The sequence below is a fragment of the Andrena cerasifolii genome, chromosome 2 (genome assembly GCF_050908995.1).
Source record: "Andrena cerasifolii isolate SP2316 chromosome 2, iyAndCera1_principal, whole genome shotgun sequence".
NCBI classification, from domain to species: domain Eukaryota; kingdom Metazoa; phylum Arthropoda; class Insecta; order Hymenoptera; family Andrenidae; genus Andrena; species Andrena cerasifolii.
Genome location: NC_135119.1, coordinates 4934722 through 4956210, shown reverse-complemented (window position 1 = coordinate 4956210; position 21489 = coordinate 4934722). Strand labels below are relative to the sequence as shown.

The 21489-nt window shown below is 37.1% G+C and overlaps 1 protein-coding gene across 1 annotated transcript; it reads left to right on the top strand.

Annotated features, from left to right (window-relative positions):
- Nucleotides 1-5968: 5968 nt before the first annotated feature.
- On the top strand, nucleotides 5969-18449 carry LOC143378494 (uncharacterized). The gene is made up of 10 exons (XM_076830291.1): nucleotides 5969-6110; nucleotides 6672-6885; nucleotides 8642-8768; nucleotides 13863-14077; nucleotides 14159-14249; nucleotides 14384-14652; nucleotides 15056-15312; nucleotides 16541-16833; nucleotides 17181-17375; nucleotides 17783-18449. Exons 2-10 carry the CDS (start codon nucleotides 6685-6687, stop codon nucleotides 17959-17961), a joined length of 1827 nt encoding a protein of 608 aa, XP_076686406.1. The 5' UTR covers nucleotides 5969-6110; nucleotides 6672-6684; the 3' UTR covers nucleotides 17962-18449.
- Nucleotides 18450-21489: the final 3040 nt, after the last annotated feature.

Sequence of the window (21489 nt, the reverse complement as noted above, 5' to 3'; positions counted from 1 at the left end):
TTCCCCTTGGAAACTCTTCACTCCCAGGGAGACGGATCGGCGAGAGCCGTGGACCGACCACGGGCCCCGCATGCCAGGCAACGAAATGACGCCGCCGGATCGTGGCCCCGTCCCTTTTCTGTATTATCGTCTGCTTCGCGAAGAAAACGGCGGACGATTGTTAGGCCACGAGGAGGAAAGAAAGCGCGAAGAGGAGACACGAGAGATTAGCGATATCTCGTCACTGGTTCGACCGCAATCGCCACTGTCGCGCGTTGATTCCGCGGCGTTTCGCGGCGAGAGCGGGCACGGCCGGTTTAAGGCGGGTTCTCGTGCGACGATTCCTTTACCCGGGACGCGGCTTAATTTACTATGCCCCGTCGCGGAACGAAAAGTCCCACCACCTCGCGCCTAATTGCCGTCAACGTTTCGTGCGCCTTTGTGTGACAGTGAACGCGACATCGCCCGGAGCGAGCCAATTCTCGCCCAGTGTTGATGAGAATTCGTCAAGGGAAGGAAATATGCGCACGCACATCAACGTCGTCGGCAAAGCTTGATGCTGACATTCCTGCCAATGCCGAAGTGCGCTAAAGTATTTTTTTCGACTCGATGGAAACACGGTTTGTAACGGTCGTTCTCTCCGCCGGGAATTTAGATCACCAGCTGAATTGATTAAGCCTGAAATAAAGAGGTCCTGATGCATGTGTATGGAGATACATTCGTTGCTGTATGCACGGATAACAATGACACAGTTTTTTTGTTATTTTCGCGGCGGTTCTTGTTTTCCCTTTTATCTCGTTGGTTGTTTTTGTGCACGGGACAATAAAAGAGCAGTGGGAGGAAAAGTTACGTTACTCTCTTTTCCCTTTGTTCGCTTCGGTACAAGCGTTAAGGGTATTTCGGGGCTCGGTGTCGAAATCGTTGGATTACGAAATTCATTTAGGATCTGAATCGAAGCTGGCTTTCAGTTACATCAGCGTAACAATTTCAGATTAAATAATTGCATAGCAGATTCTGTTATCATCTTCACTGTTGACATTATTGTTGCTATCGGTGATAATCTAATTTCTGTATTTTATTGGGGCTACTTCTGTCCACCTCTGCGATTGGAAATTTTCAAGCCTTTTATAAATTGAGTTTTAATTTATTACTGGGTTCGCAATGGGGACAAAATGAATTTACACATTCTTGTAATCGGTGGAAAAACACGATCAAACGATTGTGAAGATTTGACTGTCTGGGGTAGTTAAGGTTTTAAAATAATTTTTTTTTAATTTATTTCCACGTTTCGTGGGATTTAGTGCGTTAGAGAATTATTAATGCTTAATGCGCGTATGGATATATGCATTGAAAGTGTTTGTACTTGTATCTTTCATTGGTGATAACAGAAAAATTCTACACTGTGCTGTATCAAGAAAGCATCAACCTTATTTCAGAAATTTCTTTATTATCCTTTTATTTATTGTTCTTATCGTATTATATCTCGCAGAACACACGGTACGCTTTTAGAATCGATCGTATAATACCGTCCTACATACGGTCGAATTAAGAGAAATCATATTCGCTGTAAAATTAATTACAAAATTATGTTACTACTAAAGTAGAGTCTACGCTTAAATAGAAATATGTAACATAATTTATAACTACATAGAAGCAATTTATTTTTCAATTGTCAGTATTTAAAAAATTTAATACGTACAGGGCGCGCCAATAAGGGTGGCGCAACCTAAATGTTGCGATGCCTAGTGGACAAATGAATTATAGAATGATTTTTTTTTCGAAGAAGCTTTGTTTGTGAGAATCTAAATTTCGACGATATTTTCTTTTAAATTAAAGGTTTGTACTGTTTCTCTAAATTTCGCCAGCGATAAAGTCGATTAGAAATGATAGGAAATAGTTCGAGAAGACAAACGTTCAAAACGATTTTACTGAATACAAAGACTCCTCTGATAAAGAGATACTTCTTCAATTTCGATTTATTTTTGCGCAGAGAATCATCTCACACGCGATTGCACCACTGCTGCCCGCGCTCTTTGTATGCGTAGGTAATCTACGAGCCTAATGAGAATTTTCCAAAACCAGCGAAACCGCTGTGCTTTCGAAAAAGCATCAACTGCAGTGTGCAAAATTATCTGCTAGTTGTTGAATAATATTTAAAGCGAAACTGCTCATTGTTCGCTGCAGTAGTAAATGAATGTCAGATGGATTAATTAACACGCTCGCAGAGAATACTTTTCGCCAATGGCTTAAATTACTTGCGGTGTAAACTAGTTGCGGCTTTGGAGCAAATTTATTTTCGCACCGTAAATGTACTCTGATGACAATCACCATTTCCACGGTCATTTTAATAATATTCAGTTCATAAGCAGGCGATGGAATTTACGAAAACTATAAACAAAGAATTTCAGTGTAATTCGCGTGTGATTATTTGTTGATTCTCATTAATGTACAAAGCTAATTAAACTTCAATTAATTGCATTAACGTAATGGATTGTTCCGAAACGATTGATACAATTATTAGAAGCGATCGTTAAAAAAGTTATCTAAGTAATACAAAATATTAGGGTCTCCTAATTAGAGCGAATAGAGAAAGGTACGTAGAAATGTAAATTGCTTGAGAATTTTTGTAACCAATTAATAATACTCGCGAAGGAGGTCTATCACGTGTTCAAGTCTATATGTATTGTATTTTATCACGTTGTAGCATGATAAACGTATTCGGAACGCGCAAATTGTATTGCTAAAAGCGTCGAGAAATGCAGTTTTATTAGTAGCATACGAAGCACGCAAGAATAATGGCCGCGAATTAATCTGCTGAGTTAATGGCAAAAATAACATAGAAATTTATCAGTAATGAAAAAACAATTTAATGCGAATTGGAAGATGGTTTGAAAGATATTTCAATGTTGAACACAGCACTTCGAGTTCACGATTAAAAATAGTATTTAAAACACTTTCAAAATTTTAGATTCAATTTAAATGCTCCAAATCTTCAATTATTCTTAAAAAATGTGAAAGTATTTTTCAAGTAGTTCACGTTAATATTATACGTACAGGCACTTGCAAATGATTAATGTAACGATGACATTTGTTTGTTTAGTTACTTATTAGCGACTCTTGTAATTGAAATTAAGATTATTACGGGCGTTATAGAGAAAAAGTGTGAGAAATTTAAAATAATCCAGTAGTTGGTAAACAATTGAAGAGCAAAGGAGTAAGCTAGTACCGTGGCATATAGTATATGTGATTTGGCAAATTGGTATTTTTAGTACCTAAACATCTAGGTGTAAGTAAATATCGTTGAATGCTTCTGTTACCAATCAGTGAATGTTACAAAAGATGGAGCTTGCCTTACCAACTCTTACGCCTTACTAACCGCAACCGTACGTCTGTAGCGAATATCCCAATGTATGCTTCAGGGGCATCATAAAAATTGTACATAACACTGTACATATAACGCGTTTTAACGATCACACGTCCTTCACGTTTATATTCGCAGGATTGTTAAGGTTTAGGCTGCAACATCATCATTTGCAAGGCTTTTTAATTGATATGTGTAAGAGTAATAAAACTTATAACTACAGTGGCGTGCAAAAGTATTTGGTCACTCTTTAAAATCGCGTAACTTTTTTAAAATTAATCCAAACGATGTGAGTTTTTTTTAGAAGCTAGAAGGATTAGTTTGCTATATGACGTGATTCGTCGTTTTGAAAAGAATTCACTTGGTCGGAATAGCAAAAAAAAAAAAATAGTAAAAGTCGTTTTTTAAACTTTTTTATGAGCCTGTAATGAAAATTAAAAGAAAACCGTTTGTAGGTTTAAGTAAGTTATATAGATGCCTAAAATTTCATCAAACGTTGCTCTGAGCTATAAACGCTTAAATATCGCAGAATAAGGTGGAAAATCGCGAAGTTCCCGAAATCAGCGATTTTCGACCTTATTCTTCGATCTTTAAGCGTTTATAGCTCAGAGCAGGGTTAACCGATTTTTATGAAATTTTAGACATGCATATAACTTACTTAAACCTACAAACGGTTTTTTTTTAATTTTCATTACAGGCTTATAAAAAAAAGTTTAATAAATGACTTTTACTATTATTTTTTTGCTATTCCGACCAAGTGAATTTTTTTCAAAATGACGAATCACGTCACATAGTAAACCAATCCTTCTAGCTTCTCAAAAAAACTCAAGTCGTTTGAATTAATTTTAAAAAAGTTATGCGATTTTAAAGGGTGGCCGAATACTTTTGCACGCCACTATATTCCTAAAAAGCGTGTTGAAATCATAAATTATGAATATTTTTATGTAAACTCAATGGAAAGTTTGTGCATCGATTTAACTGTTTAGCAATCTGAACAACTATTTGTCAAGGTAGTATTCGAAATGATACAGAAACAGCTGTCAAAGTTGGAGATAATTAGACGTAACGACAGGCAACACATTTTCATTTGTTCGCCACCAATTGTAGTAATATTTAAGATTGCTAAGTTACACGCTTAACTGTGAAAGTCTTCTTTTGTGTGATTAAATGAGGCATAAGACAATTTTTAACAAACATGCATTTAGGAAGAACAATTCATTGATACACAGAAGTACAGTTCCACTGCTTTTTATTTTTATTTTATTAGCTCTATCTGAATATTATTTTATAAATTTAAATATTAATTTGCCAATACGTACGGTGATAATTAAAAGATTTAGTACGTTTACTTCTATTTATTTTCTAAGTGGTATGAATTCTGATATTGAGAAGTTTATTTGCAACGTCACTTGTTTATAAGAAAAAACATGTATTTTTGTTTATTTTATTGCATTAAAGATAATTACTTTACTGATTACGTATTCAGCTTTGTACTTCTCTCAGATTGTTTCGAATGAAAGCAAAATGAAAGTATCAAGGGAGGTTGAAAGGAATTTCAGACACTATTATCAGTGTGAATTTGTTTATTCTATGTATATGTTATAAACATTTTTCTGTAAGCAAAGAATACAGTTGAAATTATTTTCCATTTTACAAAATTTAAATAAAATAAAATATACCCCAAATTTAAATGCATTCTTTCTTCAGATTATTATTTTCTTTCTAAATCGAATACCATATTGTACAATCAATTGTAGTACAAAGCGATTACTTGTACTGTATTGTTTTATAAAAAATACTATTGTTTAGTAAGTGTCGTATACATATCGGGGATAAATATTATTTATTTCATACGCTACAATGAATTCGAAAATTCTTCTGTAATAAGTATTTTAACAAAATCTCTATAACGCTTAAAAAATCTTTGTGCGATATTTATTTAAATATTTGGACGTGATATTATAAATATGTAGTTCCATATCTCACATATCTGTCTCGTTTAATATGGCGTTGTATGTTTTTATTATTCTTTTTAAGTACCTTTCAATGGAATTAAAGTATTGTAATAATGATAATTGGATGTTTACGATACAAATTTTATAACTCCGAAAGAAACTAAAGTAATTTTATTATTATTTAGAGTTCCTCTCATTTGCTACAAATTACACAAACATGAAAACATAAGGGGTAAAAATTAAATGCTATAGGGTGGATGCATCATTTGCGGCCACTTTAAGGTACTGTACCAATTTTGGCCACTTCTTAAAATATATAATATTTTTCCCTGTAAGCAATAAATGTAACCTTATATTTCTGGCGGTATACTAAACAAAATATTTATGATGTGAAATTCTCCACATAATAATGATCTACAAGCCATTTAAAAATGAGATAATTAAGCACATGGCCAAAAATAATGCAATGGCCACAAACGGTACATCTACCCTATAATAGTTATTTTTGTGCTATTAACGGTACTGATTTAATCAGCTCTGTATAAAAAGTTGCCACATGCCGTTTACAATCTAAACTTTTTCACGGTTGATTTTCTAATTCCAGATCCTACGGTCGCAATAATTCATTCTCATTATGAGTAGGTACTTAGTACCACGACATTGTGTACAGAGATAAGAGAGTCTTTGAAATCGTTTGTACCCAGCTTCGTTCAGTCAAAAACCATTCAGCTGACTGTCACACACTGTGTAAAATTTATTAATTAAAATCGCGGTATTCCTTTACCGTTTGGAAAAAAACTAAAGACCTTCTGGTGGTAAGACCTTCTAAGTTACACATTTTCGCACGATTGAGTCTGTAAACTGAGTAAACTATTCTTTATTTGATCGACTGAAGTAAATTTACTGTCTGCATTTTAAGCAATGTACAGAATAACAGAATTATTGAAATTAATTATTTAAAGACAGAATCTATGCATCAACATGATAAAAAAGAAAGTTGACATATCCACGCCATTTTTTTCTCAATTTTTGGAAAACGTACCTTCAATCAGTAATGATTCCTCCTCGAATTTGAGATTGTAGCTTTCAAAAACAGCTACATTTAGACGTGATTAATCGTTAGCTAAACTAAGATTTTATGTCATCTTAGCTGATGTTTAAAAAAAGGTTTGCAAGTGAAAATGAAACTCTTCACTATTTTGACGCATGGAATCTTGAAGGAAAATGTCTTTAATGTTTAGGGACAATCGTGGATATAAAGTGCCTGAACATTTTAAGTGAGATGGAGTTGAATGGGAGGAATGTTAGTGATTGCTAATGAGAATTGACTAAACTCAGCATTTATGTACCAAATACTTTCTGTGCGACGCGTGTAGACTCTACGAAAATATGACGGTAGCTAAAAATAATGGAGCAACCACAATGACAACAACCACGAACATTTTCATCGAGGATGAGAAGAAACTTCAAAATAATGCGTTACTGTCCTACAAAGAAGAAGAACCAGAAGACGACGAAATTACGCTGGAAGACTTGGCCCCCGATGGCGGTTGGGGATGGATGGTTGCTTTAGCCATGATAATAGTATTTGTTAGTACCACATATTATGACGTAACACAATCATCAAGAACACAAGCTTCACAGCATGCTTTTATATTTTCGTTTCCTCTTTTGCTTCTTATTTGCAAACTGTAATTACTGTGTACAGTTCAGAGGTAGTTAACAAATGTAATTGCTACTGCATACGTGTGAAATTTCAACTTCAAACTAGTGACTGACGTGGTATTTTTGTACAGGGTGATTCTCTCGGTGCGCCTGATCAAAGAGATGCCGCCTGGACAACCGTGACGAGGTCAACCCCCCGTGGTGTCTCTCCTCATTTATGGATTTCGGCCCTCGAAGGGGTTAGAGTACCTACTAAGAAGTGCGAAATGTCCCGTTTCCGCATTTCTCATCAGATCTCTGTGAAAACGGGACCAATCGAGTCCTTATGTTTCGCCGATGAAACTAACACCAAGAACGACGAAATTCGGAGCATACTGAAAGAAATCACATAAAAAATTGATTTGCATAATTTCAAGCTAACTTCGTTGAAAATAGTCCGATTTGCATGACATTTCGTATGGTCTTCATCGGAAAAACACAGGGAATCCATCAGTGTCACTTCCATATCGATACGATAAAGAATAAAGCATTATTTTATTTCCGAAACTGGTATGAATCCTCGGCCGACCGCAGCAAATTGAGGTCGGTGCCCCGCAGGCCAGAGTGAAAATGTGAAATATTCATTTCAGCGTATTAAGAAATTCTTTATTCTTTATCGTATTTATATGGAAGTGACAGCGATGAACTCCTTTTGTTTTTCCAATGAAAACCATACCAAGTGTTATGTAAATCGGACTATTTTCAACGAAGTTAGCTTGAAATTACGCAAATCAATTTTTCATGTGATTTCCTTCATTATGCTCCGAATTGCGTCATTCTTGGTGTTAGTTTCATCGGCGAAACATAAGGAATCGATTGGCACCGTTTTCGCAGAAATCTGATAAGAAATGAGGAAACGGGACATTTCGCACTTCTAAGTAGGTACTCCAACCCCTTCGAGGGTTGAAATCCATAAATTAGGAGAGGCACCACGGGGGGTTGACCTCGTCACGGTTGACCAGGCGGCATCTCTTTGATCAGGCGCACCGAGAGAATCACCCAGTATATCCATCATTTAAATATTCACATACGTACAGAGTATGAAACCTGAGCCATTACTTCCACTATATTCTGTATAATTAGTTAAATGCTTCTGATAGTTAACTGTACATTAACTCATTAGTTATTATGAAACTGAATATTTTCTTTGGAAGATCCAGTTCATGTAGTGATGTAGTTTCATATGAAGCACCTCGGTTACACTGGAAATAATAATATTGCTTCTTTTATGTATTAAAATACAAGTTTTTTCAATAAGAAATATTGCGACATTTAAAGTAATAAACGTTTTATTCTAACTGAATTAATGTTATGTGATACAAAAATTATTTATTTTCATGCAAGGAACGTTGCTGAAAGTTACATATTGATGGGTATGTAAAAACAATGCACTGTTAAAGTTCCTGTTACGAATGAGGTGTATATTTAAACAAATGCCCACGATTTGTACAAAAGTTGAAGTTCAGCAGCTTTCAGATTATTTTTATTATATGTTTATGCTTTTCAATGACCTACTCTAAAGGTCATTAAACTTCTCTTGAAAATGACAGCGACAACATCGATCATGAAAATATAATATTTTGTATGCAATTTTTATTGTCTAATTTCTAATAAATCCCCATTTGACTTATTCTTCTTACAGGTTACCATATTTGGACCAACTGCATCATTTGGAATTGTATTTGGCGATTTTCTCGAAGCAACTGGTCAAGCTGGCACAGCAATGACACTTTTTAATTCCGTCTTTATGGTTACATTTTCGATTGCTGGTAAGTACACTTATTTCGCTAAAAAATGTACAGAATGCAGCCTCGTCGTAACTATGATCAATACTGAAGTTGAAATATGCCTTTTTTTTTACTTATACATGAAGTATCTGTAGCTACATATTTATAAAGGTCCTTTTGGCATACGTGCAATTAATTATGAATAGATATTGTACGGGAAGACTTTAAAAACGTATAATGACTCAATACAAGAAGGAATAAGATAAGAAATTAAAATACATTATGGTTAATTACAAAATATTAAAAATACTAAATTGAAATTTGAAATTAATAGTTCAAAATGTACAGCACTTGTTCCTAAACTGCTTAAAATTTCTAAAATTCTTTTACAATCAATTATTATGCCAATAACACAAAAGTGATGCTACTTCAATTTCTAACATGCTCCTTGGTGGAGAAAAGTGAAAATCGTGCGGTAATTGATGGAAAAAGCCACGGAAATTCAAACAGTTGATGTTAGTGTTTTTCCACATTGAAACGCTCCTTGGCTCACCATTGGTATTTTATTTCAAATATACTCATTTAACAAAGACTACTGCGATTACAGAAAACATGGGCAAGGTGCAAATATTTAAAAAGCTTCCAAATTCCAGTCGTAAACCACAAAAGTGTTCTACGTGAAAATACCCTTATATTACAGTAATTCGGCGATCTAAAAAAATCGATCGAATTTTGCTGAAATAAGCTAATAAAAAATAAGACACAACTGCTACATTCACTTCATCTTATCCACGTGTTGTGGAAATAAGTTTGCGTTTATTTGTCGCGAAGTGCCTAGGCGCCAGGAAATGAAACTCGTCTGAAAATGCAAGTAATGTAAACTGCAGCTATGAACAGTTGAAATTGAAAGCTTAATTTTCTGACAGGTTTGGTTAGATGATACTTCCAACGTGTTTAAAATTATCTTCTGATAACTATCTTAGTAATTGAAATATAACTGTTAAATTCCATACAAGTAATTATTGAATGTAAAAATAATTGTATCTCCTCGAGATATTTACGTTAGATATAGTGGTCTCGTGTATATTTATTTCCCGATGTACATCCTTAGAGACGAACATAACAATGATAACGTGTCATTGAGAAATTTTGTCCTCCGTTTGAGAATGCTTCGACGCATTCGTGTGTTGTTTCAAATGTACATGATACTCGGTACTGATAACACGGATTTCGTACCGATAATTTATAAATATAGTTGGGACGAAACTATTAAATTTTCCTAGTGCAATGCGAAACGATGAAAGAAATATTTTCTCATCGTACGTAATTTTTTAAATATGATGAAACCTCGTTTCATAATTATTTATTGTACAAATAATGTAGGATAAGGGTATAAAAATATTTATTATAGTGAAGGATTGTTCATTTAATATTTCAAAATTTCTTCCAAGTTAATGAAGAAAGTTTAGTAAGATTATGGAATTTTTATGTGCAGTGTTCTTCAATGAGTAAATAATTAATGAGCAATATTCATTACATATTTTTTTTATTGTTTGTAATCAAGTCTGGTGCAATATTTCGTGATGCATTAAAAATAAAAAATTACAATAAACAGTTCTCCTAATCACGCTATTTAGTTGCTAGAATCAAAATTCTTTCTTAATGTAAAATAGTGGTGATTAGTTTTGAAAGTACAAGTCTGTCAACATTAAACCATTAGGCGTGTCGCTAGTCTCGCTCGTGTGTTCAGTAACTACCAGAAACTTCACATTATCTGGCATAATCATGCCGTAGTTGAATACTATTCAAACTATTAGCCTTATGTACACATTTCCAACGGCAAGGTTTAATTACGCAGAGTGTCAGGTGATGAAAACATTGACGATAAGACACCTGCAATTCACGAATAGTTCACGTATATAAATCTAGCTCTGTAGGCGCAAGATAAAAGTGACTGAGTATTTACACTTTTCTGGTAATATTACATGTCCAAAAATTTGAATGGAAGATCGTGCGATAACTTTGAAACAGATAATTTGTTATCATTTCAAGTATTATGTTAGACTTTTTGCAACACCAACGTTTATACGAAACAGAGTTATTAGCAAATCTATCTGTCAAATAATTATAATGACGCATGCTTTCAAAAAATCAGTTCACAGTGAATATGCTTTGACGCGATACTGTTATTAGTATATCTCTATGTGAAAATTTGTAATGGTACACATACGTGCCTGATATGAAAAACATAGAAACACTAAAAAATCGCTATCTAAACCTTGTCTCGTATAAGAATTAGTGATGGGATGAAGTGTACTCGAACTTGGTTTCTAATCTTACTGGATAGTTTCGCACAGTTCACGAGTAGGTACTTGAAAAAGGAAAAACAATAGCTCCAAGTACAGGTTGATTCTCTCGGTGCGCCTGAACAAAGAGATGCCGCCTGGTACTCCGTGGCGAGGTCAACCCCCCATGGTGCCTCTCCTAATTTTATGGATTTCGACCCTCAAAGGGGTTGGAGTACCTATTAAGAAGTGCGAAATGTCCCGTTTCCGCATTTCTCACCAGATCTCTGCGAAAACGGGGCCAATCGAGTCCTTATGTTTCGCCGATGAAACTAACACCAAGAACGACGCAATTCGGAGCATAATGAAAGAAATCACATGAAAAATTGATTTGCATAATTTCAAGCTAACGTCGTTGAAAATAGTCCGATTTGCATGACATTTGGAATGATTTTAATCGGGAAAACGCCAGGAAGCCATTGGTGTCACTTCCATATCAATACGATAAAGAATAAAGAATTTCTTAATATGCTGCAATAAATATTTCACATTTTCACCCTAGACTGCGGGACGCCGACCTCAATTTGCTGCGGTCGGCTGAGGATTCATACCTGTTTCAGAAATAAAATAATTGTTTATTCTTTATCGTATCGATATGGAAGTGACACCGATGGATTCCCTGTGTTTTTCCGATGAAAACCATACGAAATGTTATGCAAATCGGACTATTTTCAACGAAGTTAGCTTGAAATTATGCAAATCAATTTTTCATGTGATTTCTTTCATTATGCTCCGAATTGCGTCGTTCTTGGTATTAGTTTCATCGGCGAAACATAAGGACTCGATTGGCCCCGTTTTCACAGAGATCTGATGAGAAATGCGGAAACGGGTCATTTCGCACTTCTTAGTAGGTACTCTAACCCCTTCGAGGGTCGAAATCCATAAAATTAGGAGAAGCACCATGGGGGGTTGACCTCGCCACGGAGTACCAGGCGGCATCTCTTTGTTCAGGCGCACCGAGAGAATAACCCTGTACAATCGAACCCTGACGAAGTAGATTAGAATCTTTTATGAGTAGGCACTTTAACCAGGACGTTTCTATATCCGTGCAATCGTGTGATTTGTTTTTGTTTTGTTTGCGAAATCGCTGTCTTTCAGGATTCGATTGTAAGTAGACACTTTTACGAGATTCGATTCTTTCAAATGTGAAAGTCAGGCCTGTCCAGGGATTTGCTCGCACGAGCAACCGCGAGTTGCTCTTCGCTCTTGAAGGCATCCAGCCAGGCTCGCAACCACCCGCGGTTGCTCTTCAAAGGCAAGAGCAAAAGTTGGACGGGCCTGGTCGAAGTACTTATAGGTACATATTCGAATCTTACAGGTACTCGTTCCAGGGTTCGAAACCAGCTTTTATGTTCTGAGTACTTAATAAGCACGTATAAATAATTGAACATGATTTTTTACAAGTATTAACCGAACCCCTAAAGTGAACTTTTTGTATTGAATTCGATTTGGTTCCGTGAGTACATGTTGAACGTGATCCTATCCCTAATAAGAATGTATAAAGTGCTGTCTAAAAAGCTCAGAACTGAAAACATCTGCGTAAATATATGAATGCCTCATTTTTTTAATGAATTTCCAGACGAGTTATTGAGTTTGTTTAGCCATTACATTTGAACAATCCTTAAGATAAGATAAGTAAAAATGTTGATATACTCCTCGCATTATCAAACTTCCCTTGATTCTTTAAACTTTTTGGTACTTCTGCCAGAGTATCAATATTGTGGGTTTTGATACTAACTATAGTAATATTAGAGATAATGACCTTGAACGTGTACTAAAGAGGCACGTGTACACAGGATTCGTTCAACGTATACCTATTTTAATCCCCGTGTGCACGGATATGATGCACGTGTTACGTTTGGATTTATTTATTAGCAAATTTTGTTAGAAAAGATTATGTTGGGGTTTATTATTGTTACTTGTGACCTTCAAATTTGAAAAGCCGTGTTATTGCTCCTTAAGGTACGTAAGTATTTACACGTACGACTGTATTTGTACATATATATACAGTTTCGAACAAAAGTATCGGGACACCGTTTAAAACGGAATAACTTTTTTAAAATTGGTCCGAACGACTTGAGTTTTTTTTTTGAGAAGCTAGAAGGATTAGTTTACTAAATTGTGAAAGAAATTAGTGAAGGTCGCTTTTTCAACTGTTTTATCTGAGCTTGCAATGAAAATTTAAAAATCCGGTTGTTAGATGTAAGTTGTATACATGCTAAAAACTTCGCCGAAATCGGTTAACGTAGCTATGAGCTACAAACAGTTAAAAGTGGTGAAAGTAACAAATTTCGGCTTATAACTGTAATAAACCTAAATTTTTTACATATTTTGTTATTTATAAATAACAAAAAAGATTCGACATATTTAACTTAAAATCTTAGAGCATATACTACTGGAGATCTCATTGCCTTATGACCTGTTCTCGAAACTGTCGCCAACATCACGCGAGAGAGAAAGACATGTGCGAGCTGGTGCGAGTGAGAGGTGTACACCGGCGCATGCGCATTGCGAGCGATTGGGAGTCCCTCGTTCTACCTCTCTCGCTCGCACCATCGAGAAAGTGTCTCTTTCTCTCTCGCACGATGTTGGCGACAGTTGTCGGGCTCTCAATGAGACCTCCATGTGTATATGCTCTAAGCTGAAAATGAATTTCGATTTTTAATGATTTATATTATAACTTTAATTAGTATTCGACGATAGCTTTGCTCCTTATCTGATATTCGAATGCTATTTTGCTAATCTCTGCCGTCCAGTGGCATGGAAATTAACACTCCATGTTTTTCAACAGGTTTAATGACCAACACGTTACTGAAGAAATTCGAAATGAGGACGGTGGGTGTTTTTGGCGCTGTGCTGTTTTCATTGCCGAACGTTGGCTTGGCGTTCGTCACCAACGTCTACGAAATGGCGTTCTTAAACTTCCTTCAAGGGATGGGGCTCGGTTTGATCATCCCGATTTGCAACACGAATTTCAACGCTTACTTCGTGAAGAGACGGGCTTCAGTACGTAAATGCAAGGCCGATGGCCGTGGTTCCACAAGATACTTATATTCTTGATTTTTTAGGGAAATTTTTGCTTTCCAGGTAATGAGCGCCGCCCAAGTCATTGTCGGCTTAGGTGGGATTGCGTATCCTATATGCATCGAAAAATTGATGAAAGTATACGGATTCCGAGGTAAGATGTATTGTTAATTATTATAATCTATATTCAACTTGGCACCTGCGAATACAGTAATCATATAAATCTTTAATTCGTGAAATTTTATGAATGATTACTGTGCAAGTACTAAACTGCATTTGATTTGATAGGCACTGCATTGGTGACGGGCGCCGTGAGTTTAAATTGCATCGTCGGTATGACGATGATGCATCCCGTTGAATGGCACGCGAAGAAACCGGAAGATGTTCGCGCGGAAAGGGCACGCCAGAGAGAAATACGGAAATTGTGTGGAATAGCAGTGTCAAATCGTTGTTCCACCGATATTACTCATCCTCCTGCGAAAACTAGGTGGAGCAGCTTGACAAGCCTCAAAAACGAAAGCGGAAAGCAAATTCCGCTTTTAATTGAATCCTTGCAAGTAAGCTACAGAACACCGTAACAGTCATGTTATCATATCCATATCCAACATGGAATCATTTTTTGCAATCTAATAATTATGTAACCCGAGGAAAGATATATTTGGAAAAAGTATGTTACAGTCTTGAAAATTAACCACATTCCAATTATTATTCAAGTTGCAAAATTTAGAATTTTTACTAGGAAACTCAACTTTTTATATCAGATTTCCCTGTTAAAAATTAAGAACTGCTATTTCTCTGCTACTAAGATACATGAAAATGAAAGAAGATACTGTTCGACTTGGAACATAAAAATTCATCAAAGTCAGTGTCACACCTTTGTGGCACAATGGCGTTACTCATAAATTACAACGATTATAGAGTGGTACAGATTTTTTACTCCTTTACTCTGCTCGAATTCAGGAGCCTGCAAAGAGAGTTGCCTCGATTTCTGAGCTCGAGGATAAAGTTTACAATCGAATTAAATCTGGATCGATGCGTGAACTGTTAACAAGACGCCTGTCAGCACTCTCTTCGTCAAGCTTAGCGAATCTAGTGACTGGGATCGGAGGTTTTGGAGATGTCAAACACCAGTTTGACAAATCTAAAGAGAAGCACGCAGAAAAGGGAGTTCAAGTCTCTATGAACGAAGAAAACTGTCTCGGAAAAAGGCAAATAAAGTAAGTACAATATATTGCACTTCAAATTGTCACTCGGAATTTCATTAAATTTCACAATATTTTTCAAATTTTCTTTAAATAATCATTTTTTGGTAACTACTGAGTACAGTGGTGTCTCGTTACGGGTTCGGTTTGGGGTACACGATACGGACTTTCCGCTATCCCCACCACTTCTGTCTCACTCTTGTCCGGCGAAGGCGAGAGCGAGCGAAAGGCACTGAAAAGCTGGCCATACACGGAGAGATTTCCCGGCGGTCTTCATCCGTCGCGTTTCAAGTCTGCGGACTTAACTGCATGTTAGTGGTGCATGTCTATGAACGATTTATACCGTCACGGTTCTCGTGACAAACTTCACCCGCGTGACAAAATAGTTGTTCAACATTAACGTGCAGTTTTTGTCCGCAGATAAAACCGACAGGTCGAAATTGAAAAAAATGAAAAATCTTACTATTATCCACACACGGGGAGGTTTCCTCGCGGTCTTCATCCGTCGCGTTTCAAGTCTGCGGATTTAACTGCATGCTAGTGGTGCATGTCTATGATCGATTTACCGTCACAGTTCACGTGACAAACTTCAACCCCATTCAAGTCTGTATGACAACTGAGAAAACTTTCAACGAGACGAAAGTCCACAGTTTCGATGAAATCCGCGGATGAACTAGCGGTTATCATCCATTAACACGCAGTTTTATCTGTGACCGATTTATCCAACGTGATTTGTCTGTGAACTTTCGTTGTATGTTAGTGGGTATTTGCAGTTTTGATCCGCCGAAGACTTTGATCGCGGGTTTGTCCGCGATGGATGAAGACCGCGGAGAAACCTCTCCAGCGAGCGAGGACGGTACGAGGCAGACGACGCGTTGATGTTTTGTCTCGCTCCGTCTTTGGGACGCCTGACGTTGTCCTTTGCGTGCGCGACGGGCGTGCGCGATGGTCGCGAGCGCATACCGTGAGCCGGGCCTGCGTCAAGATTTTGCGAAGCGGTTTTCGTGCTCACGGTAAGCGCTTGCGACCACCGCGCACGCTCGCCGCGCACGCAGTGTCCCATCTCGCTCCCCACCTTCGGCCAGACAGAAGCGAGAAACGAACACTCGGAATTAGGGCTCTCTTCACGATAAGGGCTCAACGCCGGTCCCGACCAGCGAGCCACTAACGAGACAATACTGTAATTGCAATTTACACCTTGTCTCTGCACTTCATTAACATTAATGTGTTTTAAACGTTACAGAGAATTCTTGGGAGAATTTCTGGAAGTATCACTGTTAAAGGATTGCGGTTTCCTCAACATTTGCTTGGGGATCAGTTTCGCTTTATCGAGTGACTTCACGTTTTCATCTCTGTTGCCATTGGTGATGACCAACGGTGGCTATACGAAAAGTCAAGCAGCCCTAGCAATTACTATCAGCGCCGCTGCGGAATTGGCGTCCAAGATTTTGCTAGCAATTTTCACTTTGGTGGTAAACGTCAAAGCGAAATATATATTCTTCGTCGCTATGATTTGCATGGCGTTTGCAAAAGTTGGTCAGTAAATTAAGCACATGCCAATTTAATAGAATAAAAGTATCACATAAGGTCATGATTATTAGAGCCGACTGCGAATTTTTTTTTTTCAATACCTATACAAAACACACTGCATATTATGTGGAAAATGCGTTAACAATACATTAACAAAAAACAGAAACACCTGACAAGACGAACTCTATAAACAGACATGCCCTGCGTTTTGATTAATTTAGGCTGAATTTTATTGCCTCACTTTATTTTCCTGAATATACACAACACGAAATTGACAAAATTTGTTCAGACTGTAATAATAAGACATAGTTACAATTCTATAAAATCTTATCGCCCGAATCCCGTTTGCGCAGGTTACTTGCTGTACAACGACACCTTGATGGGCACATTTGTAATGATAGCAGTTATAGGGGTGGTTAGGTCCTGGTTATTGGTGCCACAGCCATTGGTCATCATAGAAGACATCAGTATTGAGAAGTTTGCCTCGGCATACGGAATTTATGGCGCTATTAATGGCGTAACTTCCATATTGTTTGGGCCAATCGTTGGTGAGTATGTAATACATGTATATTGTGGGCGAATTCCACTTGCGCCCAAATAGCCCGCAACGCTCGTGGTTCTCGTTTCGAAGTTTATAAAAATCTCCTGAAATATGGACGAGAAATCTGTGAAAAAGGCATTATCGGAAAATACAGGTTTTTAAGTATAAATTACGACTCGAAAACCGGAACTTATAGTAGGGATAGTATACAGGAATATAATTTATGATATTCATTTCATTACAAAAACGGAAGATTGCTACGGTCGTGGGCGCGGGCGATTTGGGCGTAAGTGGAATTCGCCCTATCTATGAAAATTTTGGATGAAAATATTAAAGAGAAACGGAAGAAGAAGCAGCAGCTTTTATTTGCAGAAGAGAGTAGGCGGAATTTGAGACGTGAATGTTCTGTTTTAGGGTTCATGAAAGACTGGACCAACAGTTTCGTGGTGTGCCAGCTTGCTCTTATACTAATGAACGTCCTGTTCGTTATTCCTTGGGCAATACAGTTCCTTTCAGTGAATTTACCAAAGAGGAGAAAGAAACAGGCGAATATAATTGCTGCCCAAACTTCCAGGCCCCTTTCTGCAAATTGACGCCAGCAGAGAAAGAAGGAGGGCGCTCTCGCAGCTATTTGAATATAATGTACAAAAATGAAACAAAATTTTATTATTTATGATAGGGCTTCTACAGAATACTTTCATTTATAGAATGCAATGGAAAATGTTGTCTTCAATTTCTTAAACATGTTTAGTGCTTACGTGAAATGAATTACTTTCTCAAATTTATAAACTTGAGCTTTTTTTTATAATACAAACATTTATAATTTTAACATTCAAGTTGAATATTCTACATATTTACTGTAAGATATATTGCAAGGAATTAATTCCGATTAAAATTTTTGGAGATTCCTGTTACTTTACAATCATAAGTTATAGGTACACGAAATATTGTAACTGATTGTACATATACGAGTATTTAAACAGTGTGACTAATTTAAATTAAATATTTTATAATCAAGTTGATGTAAATATATGAAAATAAAGGAACCAAACAAAATTAAATACTTTCAATGCACGTATAATACTTTATTATTATTATTTGATTTCCATAATATCATATTGAATTTTATTAAATAATTATGAAACGTAATGAAAACGTGTGCAATTCTCATTGATGAAAAATTAATATTTTCTACAATCTATATTTAATATAAAACAACATATCCAAATTAAACGTCTTTCAATATATTGTTTAAATGTATGTCTTATACGCATTTTATAATAACAAAGATATATACAGATATTAACAATTTAAGTTTTATTTAAATATGCAAAGTCTAAGTGTTACTAATTGCGTTATATCTCGAGTTATATTGACTATGGTTAATAATTATTTATACTGAGGGGTTAGTGTAAATGTTGTTAATTTTTCATAGTAATAGCCATTGGAATGAATATTTTAGTGGAAATATCAATTTTTGTCGAATAATTAACTGGCTTTCCCAGTTAAAACTAACTATCGACCTTGTTCTGGTCGCGGCTGTTGTTCCCCCGAAATGGAGAGTACCCTCGAACCTCCAGATCCTCAGTCATCGTTGGTCCCCCGGTGCGGCAGGACCTCCGGGTACCCGGGAGCCTGTGATGCCAGATCGGGGACGGGTTCCCTCGAGAATTTCCCCCACCTCGCGCACACTACGCCCGAGCAGCGCGTCCGTGAGCTCGGCGCTTCGGAGTCCAACTCACGGATACTCAGCTCCGGCGTAGTGTGCGCGAGGTGGGGGAAATTCTCGAGAGAACCCGTCCCCGATCTGGCATCGCAGCCGGGAGCTTCTGGGCCAACTGGACCTCTGGGTTCTTAGGGCTAGTCCAACTGGAATTCCGCTCGGAGCCGGTTACTATTAACATAAGACAGTCTAGTCCAGACAGCCACTTAAGTGGGTACTCTGGTCATCTGTACCCCCATGGAATATTATGTAAAAAGTTTTGCACGATTATATTTGTTATTCATTGAGTAAAGAATTCATAAAGATTCCTCATTTTTTCGGCCGGCTGACCAGAGTACGTTAAGTGGCTGTCTAAATCAGACTGTCTTATGTTACTAGTAACCCGCTCCGGGCGGGTTACAATCCCCGCTTCCTGGACACCTGGACACGCTTTCAAACCTGGCCCATCCTCCATTCCCTAGGCCCCCTGGTCTGAGGTAGCTTATTTGGTTCGTGCCCATTTTTGTGGTTCGTTAAAAACCATTGCAAGTTTTGTTGTTCTGCGAAGATCAAAATTCAATTTTCTTCCATTGCAACTGGTTTCTTCGATGGCTTTCACTATTTGTTGCATTTCATGCATATCTTTGATGGTATTTTGACACGATTGCTATTATCTCGTGCATTTCTTCGATGGTTTTGCATCGTTTATTCAATTTCATATATTTATTCGATGGTTTTGCATGACTTGTTCCCTCTCATGCATATCATCGATGTGTCTACGTTCTCTACTCTCCTTCATGTATCTCTACTATGGTTTTGCATGCTCGTGCATGCTCTTCTGTCGTTCCAAATCATTTCGATCCCCACCATCAGCCCAATAAATGTTTTCTTAGTTCCCACCCAGGTCCACCACGCCATTACTAACATAACGTATTTGATTGTTTCCGCTTTCTAAGGAAGCCTAGGGTAATTTATTACAGTATGAATTACTTAACAGAGTGTTGCAGCGGAGCTCGGAGCTGGAGCGCGGAGTAGTGGAGCAATGGGGTCTTGCCCGGAGCACGGAAAATTTTTACTGCTCCACTGCTCTAAATTTTTTTGTATTATTTGAGTTTTCTTTCATTTATAAGACCAGACGAATGAAATGTTTTTAATAAATACCAATTCTCAATTTTTCTTCATTGAAAAAATATTATATCGCAGGGCCGGGCAGCCCGGTGTTAAGGTGGCATAATACTTTCTTTGCCCGAAAATCAAGCATTCAATTAATAAATTCAATTAATTGGCGAGGTATTCCACGTTGCATCATGAAAGCATGTCTTCCACAAATAATGTTGTTGTTTATATAAATTTGTATGTTAAATGAATTTGTTTTTCGGTAAATAAACCTGAATAGGACAGCAAGGTTGAAAGGCGTATGTATTCTTGTTTTATTGTGATCCTTCTTTCTCGGTCGTTGCACGGAATACGTTTATAAAACGATCTTTAAATTGTTACGCTAACAGAGTCATTTGTAAATCGCGGGTTTCGAATGACCTTGTTTTACACTTCTTGAATTCTAATTCCTACCGCGCGTGGCGTTACAATCTGTTTCGAGGCTTCATCGGTAACGTTGCATGCGACACAAAAATGGTAAGGGGTTCTAGGCGCGGTATTCTCAGTCGCTACTTATTCTTAAGCCAATGCTCTACTAACCTAGTAGCTAGTAAAGTATACCGAATGCTTAAGCATTTGCTTAAGAATAAGTAGCGACTGAGAATACCGCCCTAGGACCCTCCAAACCGGTGACAGAAAAATGCAGCGGTTGATAGGTCTATCCTATACCTCGTCTGTGCAATCTGTGTCGAGACATCACCGGTAACGTTGCACGTGACACGGAAATGGTAAGGGGGCTCGCGAGGCTCCCGAGCGTATGACACAAAATTACATTGCGTGATAGGTCTATCCTATACCTAGTCTGTGGTCCTAGGACTATATGCACCTACCTTGTTCCACTCATGATATTTTTAGGTATATTGCACTTCCAGATTGCAATTCCAACTGTTTTCTTTAACCCTTAACTGGTATCTTGGGGTCGTTCATGACCCCAGGCATGCAAAGTTCGCTGCAAAATTTTTGATTGCCTAAGCTTGTAAACTATTTTTCTAATTAATTTCATAATAATAGTTTAACTTTCTAGGTTTCTATTATTTTACACATTACCTAAGAACAAAATATTCATAGAGGTTGATTCAGGGTCAACTTTACAAATTTCTGTGTCCTTTTTTATTTGGGGTCTGCCACGACCCCAGTATACCAGCCACGTTTGCCAAAAACAGTATACCAGTTAAGGGTTAAAAGAATGATCCCTTCACTTGTACGAATGATAGAATAATTTTTTATGAATTTTTGTTATTGTCTTTGTATTATGTTGTGTGTA